The sequence below is a fragment of the Danio rerio genome, chromosome 7 (assembly GCF_049306965.1).
Source record: "Danio rerio strain Tuebingen ecotype United States chromosome 7, GRCz12tu, whole genome shotgun sequence".
NCBI classification, from domain to species: Eukaryota; Metazoa; Chordata; class Actinopteri; order Cypriniformes; family Danionidae; genus Danio; species Danio rerio.
In genome coordinates, this window is record NC_133182.1 from 5,825,122 (window position 1) to 5,840,791 (window position 15,670).

The window sequence follows — 15,670 nt, forward strand, 5'->3', positions numbered from 1 at the left end:
TGGCTGGAGACAGAGTTGCAGAGGGGCTTCCCCTAGATGGGTGCATACACAGGTCAAGAGTTCATAGACAGGACTAGGAGGAAAAGCTGATGTGGTAGATGCAGCATTTGTATACTGCTCTCTGTGTATGTGTGATGTATGATGCTTTAATAAAATTGATATTATCCTGATAATTCTATAAGGAAGTTATGATGCTCAGCTGTGCTTTGATGATTTTTTGCTACAGTTGCTTGCTGCACCCCAGATGTCAGTAGTGCCAAGTATGTCAAGGAGAAGTGATACTTTCACCTGCCCTTTTGTTTCTGTGTGCAGAGGTATCTCTGTGTGCAGACCACAGACCTTTGAGAGATGATTCTGCCTGAAAACAGCTGATGGCAACAATAGAGATTGGGGGTAACTGATCAAAGGAGTGGCCAAAAAGACTGAACGCTGCTGATGGATAAAAGGAGGGAGTTCGAGAGCTTTTGGACATCCAGACTGCTTGGCTGTCGGTTCTTCAAAAGCCCAGGATCCTGATCTTCGCTTTATTCACTTATGCTCGATAAATAAATTCATTGATTTTGATTAATTGACTCCTGACCGATTATTGAATTGGGGTGGACTAAGGCAAGTGAGAAATAGTCCAACATTGTCTGCTTCATCAAATTATGTCCACCAGCTGAATGGATTCCAGAAACACATAGAAATACCTCAAAGATAATCAGTAGAAACAGATGCACCTGAGATCAATGCTGAGTGTCATGGCAAAGGCTTTGAATACTGATGTACAAATGTAAGACTGCTAATAGAATTTAAAAAACAAATAATACATTATATTCAGCTGTGTTAAATACACCTGACATAATTAAAAAAAAAAATGCACCATATTCAAAATAAATCCGTAAAATAACAATATGGGATCAAAGTGAAGCGCTGTGAATAATTTCTGGGGGCATTGGTATATGATAATATTTTTTATTAATGCGTTTTGCTGTATATTGTTCTACAGGGGAAAGCTAGCACCACACAACTATGTTGCATATTCTGTTATTCTGTCTCTTACATTGTGTCCAAATTGACTCTTTATACACTATTGGCACTATGTCTTCAAGCATCTAAGGGTACAACCATAATAATCTGTACTACAGTCTCAAGGATGAGATTGTGGTTGTGTTAAAATGGTTGAGCCCTACAGAGCCCGGTGTCTCTTGAAGTTTTTTCCCTCTCACTTGGTCAATTAGTGAAGTTTTTTTCCTTGCCACTGTTGCCACTGTCTTGCTTGGATCAGGACTTGTGGACCTGCACATCGATGTATTTGCTCTTTAGTGTTTGGACTTTAAGCAGTGAAATTTAAACTGTACTGAACTGAACTTAAACTCTGAGAACTGGACTTTATTCGAACTTCCATGTAAAGCTGCTTTGACACAATCTACATTGTTAAGCGCTATAGAAATAAACATGAATTTAAATGATTTGATTTTGTTGATTTTGTTGCGCTGAAAGTCCTGTCATTCTACTATGTGATTAAAGCTATGGCAGTTGTGTGTATGGCGTGTTAAACTAGTGGATAAATAATCAAGAGCAGTTTTTTGAGGTTGGCATCAGTTTTGTAAAGATTTGCCAGAACACCAATCTTTAGAAGAATACACATATAGATGCCTACAAACATAGAGACTGGCACACACAGACTCACCAGTGACCCACAGTGGCTGTGCGCTGCTGTTCTGTGAGGAATAGGCTGGTTCTCCTCTCTCTGCTCTGCACGTATAAACTCCTGTGTGCTGTAGAGCAGCAGGACTGAGAGTGTAAGAGCCTCCAGCTCCTCTGCTGCTGTCTGACAGATGATCAGCATCTCTGAACCAGCTGAACGTCCAGCCTGTAGAGGAGCCTGGAACCTCACAGATCAGAGTCACCGAGTGTCCTTCAGTGATCCACGGCTGTGGAGACACTCGCACTGCTGCCTGAGCTTCATCTGAACCAAACATGAGGAGTTACAGAGCCATAGAGGAGCAGATACAGACTCTGATAATACTGAACACACACACACACACACACTCACCTGAAGACACAATCAGAGCAACAGCATCACTGCGCTGAGAGATCTGAGTGTTCATCTGTCCTGTACAGCTGTAATTACCACGGTGAAAGACCTCAACACGGCTGATCTTCAACTCTTGTGCTGAGCACCGGCTCACAGCAGTTCTGTAGTGTTGTTGAGTGGTTCCACTGGTGCAGCAGTCTGGTCTGGTACAGGGGTTGATGGGTTTGTTTGCTGTCTGTTGTGTGTCTATTTGCCATCTGTATGTCCACTCAGTGCTTCCTCCCCACTTTATATCACATCTGAGAGTGACTGTTTCTCCTCTGAACACATGTTTATCAGGCCGCACCGTCACCACAGCTTTAGGACTCTCTGTACAAACACAGAATAATGTGTTTATTTTTTTCATTTATATTTAGATATACTGAATCACACACTGTGTTTTCTCTCACCTGTAACACTGAGTGTCAGTTCATCACTGTATTGTGTGTAATAGACTGGTTCTCCTCTTCTAGCTCTACACCAGTACTGGCCTCCATCAGACACTGAATCAATCTTCATGCTGTAGGAGTTTGTTCTTGTCATGTTTATCTCAGACCCTTGTGTGTTTTTGTACCAGTAAAAGTCCCATCTGGTGGACAGATCAGTGTTACAGGTCAAAGTCACTGTGTTTCCAGTCAGTGCAGCTCCTGCAGTATCTGATCTGAGTTCAGGCTTTGGCTTTAAATCTGAAGGTAAACAAGAGCATATTAAAATTCTCAAAAGTCATAATCGTTTAGAGAAATAGCTCAGACATTCTGTTTTTGTCTTGCTCTGCCTGCAGCTTTTCTAACTGTGAATATCGTGGTGGAAGGTTTTAGGTGAGAATATAGTAATTTAAATATCCAATTTACATTTAATTATTGATAGAAGTGCCTATTTGAAAATGTAATTCAACAATTACACAGAGCCTTATTGAGCAATTCCAGCACTTCAGTGGGTCTTTATTGTTCATGTAGCCACGAGAAAACAGCTTTACCATGGACACTGTTGTGATGGAATCTACCAGTGACTGAGATGTATCTCTGTAGTGGTTAAATTTGAAAAATGTATTTGTTAAAAAACATTTTTCATTAATTCATTTTCTTGTCGGCTTAGTCCCTTCATTAATTCGGGGTTGCCACAGCGGAATGAACCGTCAACTTATCCAGCAAGTTTTTACACAGCGGATGCCCTTCCAACCGCAACCCATCTCTGGGAAATAAAAACATTTTTGTTTTAGATATTTCTAATGGCAATAGTTGGTCTCAGTCATCTGTTATTTGTTTCAGAGCAAACAGATTTGACTGATTTGAAATTAAGCAGCATGAAAAATCCATTTAACTGTTGAACAAATGCTTTATTAAGATGAGATTGATCTGAAGAGGAGTGATTGAAGAATAAATGACATGGCAATTCTCAATCAATCTCTTTCTATCTCTTGCACAATACAGTAATGTCAGTGTAGCTCTACATATTGCTATTGTGTAATGTTGGTGAATTTCCACATGTAGAAATCCAGACCTGTCTCTGTGTATTTATTGATTTTGTTGTTCTTCATGTGGCATTAAAACCTGAATAACAGCTTCAGCGCACAATGCCCTCTGTATGATCATCACTGAAACATCACAATACTGTATATATTGCAATGGAAAAAAAGATATGCATTTTTTACTAGTTCTTAAGCATTTGACATGTTGTTGTTGTTGTTGTTTATCTAGTAAGAGGCTTTAGCTCAGTGGTTAACAACTTGTGGTGAAATGAAGTATTATCTCATATAAAAAAGTTTTTAATACACTCTGGTTGTCTTTTTTTATTTACATACTTGTGTTGCTGCACTGTTTTATAAAAGCTACATCACTCTTCTATCAGTGCAATATTGTTTATGTCAGCACAGCTGTTATTACCTTTGGTACTCTGCCTTCAAGCCAAATCACAGCAGTGCTGATATACAGCCATAACACACAGCTACTAGTATGATAATGCTCAAATATATATCAAATTTTCAAAATATGTTTTTGCTTTTCATCTGTTATTCATTTAATTTTTTTTTCCGGGGTTAGTTTTCAGGAGACAGAACAAAACAGGAGATGGGTCTGAAATACGGGAGACTCCTGGGAAAAACAGGAGTGTTGGCAGGTATGACCAAAAGCCTCTTTTTGCTCCTATTGCTCCGAGTCCTGCCCACAGTTGTTACAGCTACCAAACCGACCAATCACAGAACTTGCTTTCTGCATCATCTTGAGGTGTAGTTACATGTTTTGGAGGTGCAGATCAAGGTGGTAAAGGGTACAATGCAGTAGAGGTCAGCAGCTGCACCTGACCAGATTTCTTGTGTTGCTAAAAAATATTTTCGAATAAAGCATGGTAGCGGGATGTACACTAGGAGAGATCGGGTGTGGAATAAAACCTGGCGGGAACAGGACTAAAAATTCAGTCCCGCGCAGATTTCTACAGTGCAGTGTCACACCAATTGCAGTGCCCTTCTATGGACACTTGAGGGCACTAGCTTGTTTTGTCATTTGCTCTTCTGACTATAGTATTTGTTACAGCTGTTTCTCGTTTGTTAAATTAGTTCTGTCCTTAAAAACCCTTTCGTCTTGTGTTTTAGCTGCCTAAGGAATTTGCTTGTTTCTCATGTTTGGTGTGTTTGTTTGGTGATCTAGTTTTATATTTGCTTATTTTTGGATTCCTGTTTGTTCTTGTTTGGACAATTTTTTTGTGGATGCCCTTCCAGCTGCAACCCGTTACTGGGAAACAGCCATACATTCTCATTCACACATATACACTACGGAGAATTTTAGCTTACCCAATTCACCTGTATCACATGTTTTTGGACTTGTGGGGGTAACCGGAGCACCCGGAGGAAACCCACACAAACATGGGGAGAACATGCAAACTCCACACAGAAATGCCAACTGACCCAGCCGAGGCTCGAACAAGCGACCTTCTTGCTGTGTGGCGAGAGCGCGAGCCACTGCGCCACTACTTCATTTAATAATAATATTGAACAATAATATGGTGATCACTAATAGTGATAATTTAATAATTTTATAATAACAATAGTAATTTTAGCACATGAAACTGCACCACGGATGAAGTCAGGTTAAAAGTGTATTTTTATTTTATTTTATTTTATTTTTTTACATCTAAAAGTCAATTGATTTACACTGGGAATTTAGGAATGTGTTTTAATCACACCACAATTCATAAACTTCTGAAAACAGCTGGAAAATAACTGTTTTGTTGCATGAAATGTTGTATAAAATTAGGCAAATTATGTATGAAAAATCCCTCTTTAAAAAGCTTCAGTCCTCTGATGTGTCTGATCCAGAAGAGTTTAATACCAGCGTTGAGCCATAAATGCTGATTCTACATGAGCACTGAACAGATCAGAATATAAATATCTTATAGTCCAGGGGTCACCAAACTAGTCCCTGAAGGGCCGTGTTTTGCACTCCAACCCTAATCAAACACACCTGAACTAGCTAATCAAGGTCTTACTAGGTTTACTTATAACATCCAGGCAGGTGTGTTGAAGCAAGTTGGAGATAAACCCTACAGGACACCGGCCCTCCAGGGCTGAGATTGGTGACCCCTGTTATAGTCAGTGAAACCACAGCATCACCATACAACATCTAGAATATTTACATAATTTAACAGTGAAATAAAGTTTAAATGTGATTATTCAGATAGGTCTATTGTAAAATTGCAAATATTCATAGTATAATGTATTTTTATATTTGACTATTTTGGGCAGATTATAACACATTTCTTGCTGAAGTACTCACGTGTCACATTGAGATAAACAGCAGAGCTTGATTGTGTTGAGTGTGGTCTGCTAGATCTCTGTCCTTTACACCAGTACAGACCCTGATTATACCCAGCAGCTTTAGTGAGAGTGAGCGTTTGAAGCTTAGACGTCTGTAACACACCGTTTCTCTGTGTGCCTTTATACCACTCATATGTCCAGTCACTGTGATCTGGCTTAATCACACACTTCAGCTTGACTGTCTCTCCAGTAAATACAGCACTGGCTGGGGTCACAGTCACTCTAGATGTGGGTAAAGCTGAGAAGAAAGAAGACAAAACATCAAGTGAATCGAACGGGTCTTTTAGTTAAAATTAGGGATGCTCAAAATAATTGATTAACCGTTAACCGAAAGGGTGCATTTGTAACCGATTAATGCTATTAGTTAAACGATTAAAAATATTATTTTATATATTTTTACTTTGGCTGCATAAGGGGCCGATTGAATGCGCCTTGCGTTAAGAGGGGCATCTTTTGCATGCGGCTCATCCCAGAGCAGCAGTTTGTGTTGTCAAGACAACTACAGAGAACTTTTAAAGAGCTTGGTTTCTGCTACATTCATTCTTCAATGGCGGGGACCAAAATGCATCCATCCACGGCTACATTACCCATTCAAAACATTCAGTCATTGTTGTTGTTTTTAATAGCGGATTATAATCGCACCGAAAGGTATTAAAAGGTAAGTGAATTATAACAGCGCAAACTTTTCTGTAACCATATATAGTGCTGTGCAGCCTGTGCGCTATCTGTTGGCGTTACATGCTGACTGACTGACAGGTGAGCGATGCTTGAGGCCAGCAAACTCGACGAAGCTTTCAGTTAAGATGAACACAGTTTCTATAGTTATACTTTATTTATAGATAACTTTCATAAGAAGACCGCGCTTCTTCTCTTCTGTTTTCCTTGTCAACATAAAGGCAGTGAGGTGCGCCTTTTTGGCCCTAATGCCATTTCGGCTGATGTTGACCTGGATCTGCGTCATAAACACAACAAATAGGCTTTACCTTTTATTTTACAGCTTATAAAGCATGTATGTTTGGAAGGTAAATCCTGCCAATTTTAAATAAATCAAATAAATATTGGAAATGAAAATGAAAATCAGATTAACAATTTTATTTTAAAACACTGTTCACAAAATATCTGCCAAAATTGAAAAGGAAACTAAATTATTTAATTTTCATTTTCATTTTCACTTTGACAACACATCGTCCCAGTCAAATTGATAATTAAAACGAATTTGCCAATTTAACATTTCATTTTCACTGCATTTCCACGTCAAGACTGCCAATATTAAAATAAAAAGCCAAACTGAAAAATAAAATGCAAACACAATTTTTACAAATCGTGTTATTAATCTTCACGCTATAATAGTGACACAATTCAAATTAAAATGTAAAATTAAGCTTTCCTTTTATTGACACTTTTTCATTTTAGTTTTCATTTTCGATTTCATTTTCAACTTCAAGCTGTATGCAAAGCCTATGCTAATCAGTGGGAGGTGCGTATTCAAGTGACGTCGAGTGCTTTTACAGAGCCCTAGGGCAGAAGCACGGTTTTGATGGATGGGACAGCGTGAGTTACTAGTGTAAATACAGTATAACAGAGGTAAAATGCCAAAAACTGTTAGTCAGCTTTTACGTGAAGCAGCTGCTGCATTGGTACAGCAAGAGGAACAGGGGACACAGGAGAACCAAACGTCAAACTTCCGTCCCGCAGCAGGAGTCACGGGCTTCCTCTGTGGGCAGAGAAACTGCAGCGTAAGTGCGGTAGGCCTTGTGATGAAGTCGTATAGAATACTGTATTAGGTCTTGTGACGTTAACAACTTGTTAGTAATAAAATCTTTAAAAGACAGCTAAATCAGCTCTGTAAAGTTGGTTTTAGGTTTCATATTCGCCAGAATTGCACACAGTGTTAGGGATCATCTGCAACTTACATCGAAGTGGAAATGCAGTGAAAATGAAATGTTAAATTGGCAACTTCATTTTAATGATCAATTTGACTGGGACGATGTGTTGTCAAAGTAAAAATGAAAATTAAATAATTTAGTTTCCTTTTCAATTTTGGCAGATATTTTGTGAACAGTGTTTTAAAATGAAATTGTTAATATGATTTTCATTTTTATTTCCAATGTTTATTTGATTTATTTAAAATTGGCAGGATTTACCTTCCATATGTATGCACATTAATGCAATATCAAATTTAAACAACAAAACTGTTTACAAAAAGTCAACATATGTGCGCGTTGTTGTCTTTTCATCACGCAGCGTGCGCACTTAACTGCGAGGGAGAGAGAAGAAACCATATAGCAAAACATAATCTTTAAAATAATAATTTCTATTAAAAATGTAAAAAGGTTTTGTGATTATAATAATAACAGCGGGGTATTAAATAAATGCATATTTTCCGTGGAGTGGGCAATTTGAGGAAGTCAGCTATTTTTATTTGACGGAAGAAAAAAACATGATTGGAAAAAAAACAGCCTATGCCGGTTATTAAAAAGAATCAGTCAGTATTTTCGGTTTGTAATATAAATTAATTATTTAAGTGTAAATAATTTAGGGCAGTCCTATTTATTTTATTCATTTTATTTAGTTTATTCTGTTCTTCTGTGCTAAACACTGCAGGTGAGTGAAAATGCTGTTGTTATGTTCTATTATTAATATGCTAGCATATAAAAATAAATCAGTATTTTAAGCAATATTTAATGTGTCAGACACAAAATAGACACGTCAATTTGTTTAATATAAAATGAATAGTAATCTGACCAGTTAACCCAGGGGTCTCAAACTCGCGGCCCGCGGGCCATTTGCGGCCCTCAGTGCAATATTTTGTGGCCCGCGCCGACCGCTGTACACTGACAGAATCAGCGGAGCGGGGAGAGAGAGCGCTCCCCGCTCCGCTGATTCTATTCGTACACACAACGGTCACTGGCATTCCCCGCCCGCCGTGTAAACAAAGGGGCGGGGATGCCGGTGACGTCACCACGCACCCCGTCCCCTTTGTTAGACGCTGTGACGGGCGGGAACTCGCGCCGGCCAGAACCAAGTTAAGCTGTTTCCGCCCCTGCCTGCCACTTAGCTACCTATCTGCAGCCTGCCACCTACCTAGCTACAGCCTGCATCTTATATATATTATAGGTAGATACAGACTGGTACAGACTGATGTGACTGGAGTGGGGTGGGGGTGTTTTATTTATACATATATACGCCTTTTTTTAGGTGAGGGCAGGCACGTGCACACATAGGGCTCAACATGTGCAGTGCACATGCCCTTTTTAGTTTTGGATAGAAAGTGCCCTTCCAAAATGATCAAAAGTGCCCCCGCGACGTGGCACACCTTCGGTCCCGCCCTTCAGTAGGCGCGCGACAACACCGCTCTTGAGTATGCGCGCATCCACTCTGCAGTGGGTGAGGGAATGGAAGTTTTGAGTGAGTCCCCCCAAGCCATACTGAGGGTCTCAACTGCTTCCGCTCTAAAGTCAAATGTGGTTCAGATTTGTGAGAAGAAGCGCTGTCAAGTCTCTGGCAGCAAGAAGTAGGCAAAAGATGCCATGTTCAGAAGAACTGTTCATAATCTTCACTCAATGTTCTATCAGGACACTTCATGTTCAGAAGAAATAATTAAAACTGTTAATAATGACATTTGAGGACTTTTTTTTGTGAAATCCATTATGCGGCCCAGCCTCACCCAGACTTTGCCTCCTGCGGCCCCCAGGTAAATTGAGTTTGAGACCCCTGAGTTAATCGTTAATAAGCGATTAATGAGCGGCGGTTGTCGGTTAGCAAAATTAACCGAAATGAGCATCCTTAGTTAAAATAATTATATCTTCATAAATTTTTCAAAAAAAAATATACATTTTATCTTTATATTCTGTGAATAAATTGTATGAATTCATGATCCTCCATCTGGATGTGGCATCATCCTAAAAACTGAAGGAGTGTTCAGTGCGTTTGTTATTTAGGGTGAAGATCAACAGCAGTGAATGATTATTTTATTTAGGCCAAGTAGGTCTAGTCAATCCTGCTAACTGAGACAAAATCCTTTAGTCCTGATATCTTTGAATTAGTGACATGTTTGTGTCCTCTAGTTCTGGAGTTTGGTGTAAACACAAAGCCCTTTAGTTCACAAGAGTGAATGTGTGCTCTATGCTGACACAAAGCAGAAGTAACTTTAGTCTGTACAGTCATAATTTTTGTTTTATTTGTGTACAAAAGTATTTTTGTAGCTTGATAATATTGAACCTCTGAGGTCATGTGGTTAGTTTTCAGGATGTTTTTATTTATTTATTTATATTTTTTTTTTCTGGACTTTGAACGAGTCGTGACCCTTGTGGTCTATGGGGGATAAGGGAGCTCTCAGATTTAATCTAACATATCTTAATTTATGTTTTGATGAATGAAGGTCTACGGGAACTTTTTTGATGATGTTTTTCTACATAAAGATCCTGAAGACTGAGTTGTTTTCTTTGTTTTATAAATGCAAATGGTTTTGTTGTATTTGCAATCATCCACAAATAAAAATAATGCAAATGAATTAGACTCTTTTCCAGTTTTTAATGTTGTCTTGCTCTTACAGTATTTGTATGACCAAATTTAAAGGTCACTGTCATCAGAAAAAAAGAAGTAAACACATCTGATTGTATGTTGACTTCGCATAAAACAAACATATGTGTCCCTCATCTATAACCTAACTCAGTATTGTATGTCCTGCGATGTGACTGTTGTGACTTGTCAAGAAGACAAAAATATTAAACTCACCCTTCACTGAGAGAGAAACAGCAGAGCTGTATTGTGATGAGTTTGGTCTTCCAAATCTCTGTCCTTTACACCAGTACTGACCCTGATCAGACCAATAAGCTCCTCTGATAGTGAGAGTGTCTCTGTTTACAGTGTAATGATCATCAGACTGTAACTTTACACTGTTTTTGTCTTTATGCCACTCATATGTCCAGTCACTGTGATCAGACTCAATCACACACGTCAGCTTGACTGTCTCTTCAGTGAACACTGCACTGTCTGGTGTCGCATATAATGTAGATGTAGGTAAGGCTGTGAAGCAAGACAAAACAAAGTGAAAAATGTATTTTGGAAATTCTTCACAGTAGCGTGTTTGTGCATGATTTTATCCAATATTTTACAATCTCAAAACCTGTGAAAAAGAAAAAACACAAAGCAACAAATCTAGTTGGCTCATGTTTTATCAATAATGGAGCGTCACAGTGGTGCAGTGAGTAGCACGATTGCCTCACAGCAAGAACGTTGCTGGTTCGAGCCTAAATTAGGCTAAAATGTCCATAGTGTATGAGTGTGAATGAGTGTGTATGGATGTGTCTCCGTGATGGGTTGCGGCTGGAAGGGTATCCGCTGTGTAAAACATATGCTGAATAAGTTGTCGGTTCATTCCCCTGTAGCGACCCCAGATTAATAAAGGTACCAAGAAAAGAATATGAATGAATGAATGAATGAATGAATGAATGAATGAATGAATGAATAAATGAATGAAGGATGAACAAATTTTACATTTAGGGTGTAGAAATGTAAGCCGAAAAGAAAATGAATGAATAATAATAATTGATATTATTATTATTAAAATAAAATTTCAACTCACTGTAAAATTGAATGGGAAGCAGATTTTTTTGTATTTTATGCTTTTTTTAATCAAATTATAGCACAATATTTACTGAGGCACTCACCCTTCACATAGAGATAAACAGAAGAGCTTGATTGTGTTGAGACCGATCTTATTTGTGCTCCACACCAGTAGTGACCCTGATCAGACTCAGCGGCTCCTCTAATAGTGAGAGTATCTCCGATTACAGTGTAATGATCAGACAACTTTAACCCACTGTGTCTGTCATTATACCAAACAAATTTCCAGTCACCATGACCAGACACAATATTACATGTTATACTGACTGTCTCTCCAGTGAATACATCACTGTCTGGTGTCACAGACACTGTAGGTGTGGGTACAGCTGAGAAGAAAGACAAAAACAAAGTGACTCAAACAGCTCTTTCAGTGAAAATTAGTTAATTCAAATCTTTATAAATGTCATCTCATATTACATAATGTTTTTTTCTATTTTCCTTGTGTGCTGTCAGTAGTTTCTGATCTGCTGTTTTTGAAGAGGATCTGACTCCCTCAAGTTCTCAGACAAACACCAGCTAAATTCAGCTTTGCTCAGGAATGTGTTATACTGTTTCTACACTGAAAAAAAAGTGTATTAACAGCCTTCTCTGTGTGTATATTATTACCTTGCTGATCATTTTATAATAATGTTTGGTCATTTATCAAATGCAGTGGTCACTCTCATTGATCTGAACTGTGTGCTAAAATGATTTATCACAACAACTCAGCATCATCACAACTTACTGCATCCAGAAAACACTCTGTTGAAATTGCCCATTGTTGACCCAGTAATGAGCTAGTAAGCTTAAAAATATAGCCAACGGACAAGAATGAGAGACATTGATCTTTTAAGCCTTCTTTATATTACCTAACAGTTTTTACACGCTGCATTAATTTGAAATTAACTTGACTCATGTGTGATGGTGGAAGGATTAACACATTCATTGTGGAACAAAGCGAGGTATGTTGATAATAACGAAAGACACAAATTAATGTTTGCTATATTTCCATGCATGAATTATGTAATGCTATTTGTATTTGTTAGTAGTTTTCATGGTGATGTGGGATGTTGTGAATCGCTTCAAGGTGTATTGGATGAAGACGCTGTGTAAATATAAGCTAGATTGCATTTCTGTGATGAATAAAAACACATTATTTGAGGCTCTGAGACTTCTTTCTTAAGTTGTACAGTGTGTCTGTTCTATGAAATAATCTCATGCATTTCCTTATTTGAAAACAAAAATCTAAAAGTGAACTGTTTCATCCTTCTTAAATGAAGAGATGAGGCTGATATAAAAACAGCACAAGAAACATTTTGAGTCACAAATAATGATTTTAAGTTCAAACCCAAGAGATGTGATTATAGAGCCTCACCTGATACAGTCAGTGTAACAGCATCACTGATGTCTGATGTCTGTGAGTCTGATCTCTCTCCTCTACAGCTGTATTGACCACCAAAATATACAGAATCAGCTCTGAAACTCCACTGTACTGTTGATGATCTTGTGTGTGGATAGTATTGATAGTGAGTGTCTCCATCTTTAATCCAGCTGTATTTGATCCACTGAATGTTTCCTCCTGTCTGTATGTCACATGTGAGAGTGACTGTCTCTCCAATAAACACACGCTGATCTAGACTCACCTTCACTACAGGCTTTGGTCTCTCTGCATTAAAACACACATGAAGAAATAATGATTAATATTATCTTGACATTGCTTTCTTTGATTTAAACATATTAACATCTTTTTCTGTTTAAAGTGACAAAAACAAGGAATGAATAAAACATGTTTTATACCGTGCTTATTGTAACACTTCAGCACTTTTAGCTAAATGTGTATCTGCTAGCATTAGGACTTTGATTATACAGCAGGTAAAATAAGTATTGAGCAAATCATGATTTTTCATTTCATTTCAGTAAAACAATTTCCTTGATTAAATGTCCACCCTGTTTCATCTCCATTATCTGGTAAAATACTTGTATACAATCATCTTGATCCTGAAAAGCCACAGGAACACAGACAGGAGTAAATATCAAATATATAAACCACAGCCTCCACAACACACATTCAGTAGACTTCTCTTGTGAAACATCTTTTTTTTTCAGACTCATGTTCAGTTTAAAGTGTAAAGACATGAGAAATCAATAGTGACATAATGGCTGTTCGTTCCAGCACGATATTTTGCAAGTTTCACCACCATCTGAGCAGAAACTCCACTCAGTAACTCACTGACAGACGCTTGTCCACACTAAATGCATGAACAATCTCACATCATGTTAACAGCAAACAGGAGTGACTATAATCAGAGATTATGATGAGTGTACAACCTACACTCAATACACTGTACAGATAATGGTTCTGTAGTTTTCTAGTCTGCTCGCCTTAAAATCATAAGTGATCATCAATGAACATATTAAAATAATTGTAAAGAAAATAAGCCATAACTAGACCCACACAGAATCTGCGCTCACAGAAATCCACAGATTTTTAGCCCATCATCAGAGTCTATTTATTTACTTTTATATAAAAGAGTCTATTTATTATTAATTTATATTTATTCAGTTTTTTTTTTTATTAATTTCAGTAAAAAAGTATTGACTAATATGAAACTGTTCATTTGATTTATTTATAATACAGTTGTAAAGTAATATTTACTGTCTTTTAGTAGAGATATTATATGATAGACTTGGGTTTCCAATTAAAATACTGTTTAAAACCATGTGTACACTAAATGAGGACCTGAGAAGTGATGAGCATTAATAATGATGTTAAGTAATTATTGAAGAGATGGGAATGTGAAGACTCACCTGATACAATCAGTTTAACAGCAGCACTGATGACTGATCTCTTTGAGTCTGATGATTTCTTTACTCCACAGCTGTATTCACCAGCATGAGCATAAGACACAGATGTGATTTTGTAAACTCTCTTATCGGTGCCTGGAGCTGGTGAACTTTTTTTAATCCAGCTGTATGTCCACTGAATGTCTTCTCTTGTTTGTATGTGACATGTGAGAGTGACTCTCTCTCCAATGAACACAGGCTGATCTGGACTCACATTCACTACAGGATATGCTGATAAACATAACAAAAATACAGCATAGTATCAATACCACAATTACAATTACAATTTATTTTTTTTATAGGAAAAAAACCTTAAACTTTTTGTTTCAATTTTCAGTCAACATAAATTGTTGACCAAGAAGCACTAGAACTAAGAATTACGTATTGGAATTGCAAACACTAGTTTGAAGTGAATTAAATTAATTTAGATCGATGAGAGGAAGATAGTAATAGGTTAAAGTTTGTGTGGCCAGTATTTTATAGCTGTTGATGAGAATCTGCTTCAACTGTTAATATCCTCTATTTATCTGACAAACTTTTTAACAGAATTAATGATTTATGAATAATGCTAATCATAACTAGTAAATTACTTAATTCTTAATGGCACAATGTAATTAGTTAAAGTTATGACTGTAGGAATAAGTTTAATTTTGAAAATATATAAAATAAGACAATTTGATTCTCATTAGTGACTTTTTAATACAACCATTTTGTTAATACAACCAGAAAATTAACTCTTTAGACATCACAGTGTTCATATTTTTTGTTGTGTCACTGAAAAAAAATAAAAAATCAAGTTTTCTCCAGAATGATCAGAGTATCTGACTGCGAGTTGTTTTGTAAATAAGAAACAGCTTAATGGAAAGACAGTAATGGAGAGTCCAACATAGAGAACAAACAACATAATTCCTGAAAATTAAAAAAGTAATAATAAAAAGTAACATGAGACAAATAAAATGTATGTCAATCCAGTGATTTAGCTGATTGAATTTAAAATATTATAATAAATCGTTTGCAAAGTATGTGTAAAGGCAATTTTGATGCATTGTAATATTTTGTTGTATTTTTAGTTTTTTGACCAGCAGGTGTCCTTAGCATGACGTCAACTCAGTCAACTCCTCAGGAGCATGATTTGTGAGGACACGTCCTGGACGACTTTATTGTTGGTTGAATGTACACAAGTGAATAATTTATTTTTATAGCTAAATTATTTCTAATTATGTGCATTGCTCCCTACTCCCTTCTCTACTGAAACCTTTATTTCACTTCAGACCCTCCATTCACTGATTTGCACAACAGCACTGACTGCAGTATCTTTTTATTAGAGAAATGTGAAGTGTGGCATTATATAT

The 15,670-nt window shown here is 37.3% G+C and overlaps 1 protein-coding gene across 1 annotated transcript in view; it reads right to left on the minus strand.

Moving 5' to 3' along the window:
- si:cabz01036006.1 overlaps positions 1 to 15,670 on the minus strand; it is a 156,163-nt gene that overhangs the window by 13,697 nt on the left and 126,796 nt on the right. Inside the window, exons 14-21 of the mRNA XM_021477672.3 lie at positions 14,283 to 14,549; positions 12,850 to 13,140; positions 11,540 to 11,821; positions 10,605 to 10,895; positions 5,827 to 6,105; positions 2,470 to 2,745; positions 2,039 to 2,389; positions 1,673 to 1,951 (exon numbers count right to left, since the gene is read on the minus strand). Of these exons, the coding sequence (XP_021333347.3) occupies positions 1,673 to 1,951; positions 2,039 to 2,389; positions 2,470 to 2,745; positions 5,827 to 6,105; positions 10,605 to 10,895; positions 11,540 to 11,821; positions 12,850 to 13,140; positions 14,283 to 14,549 (2,316 nt within the window). The remainder of the gene's footprint in view (positions 1 to 1,672; positions 1,952 to 2,038; positions 2,390 to 2,469; positions 2,746 to 5,826; positions 6,106 to 10,604; positions 10,896 to 11,539; positions 11,822 to 12,849; positions 13,141 to 14,282; positions 14,550 to 15,670) is intronic.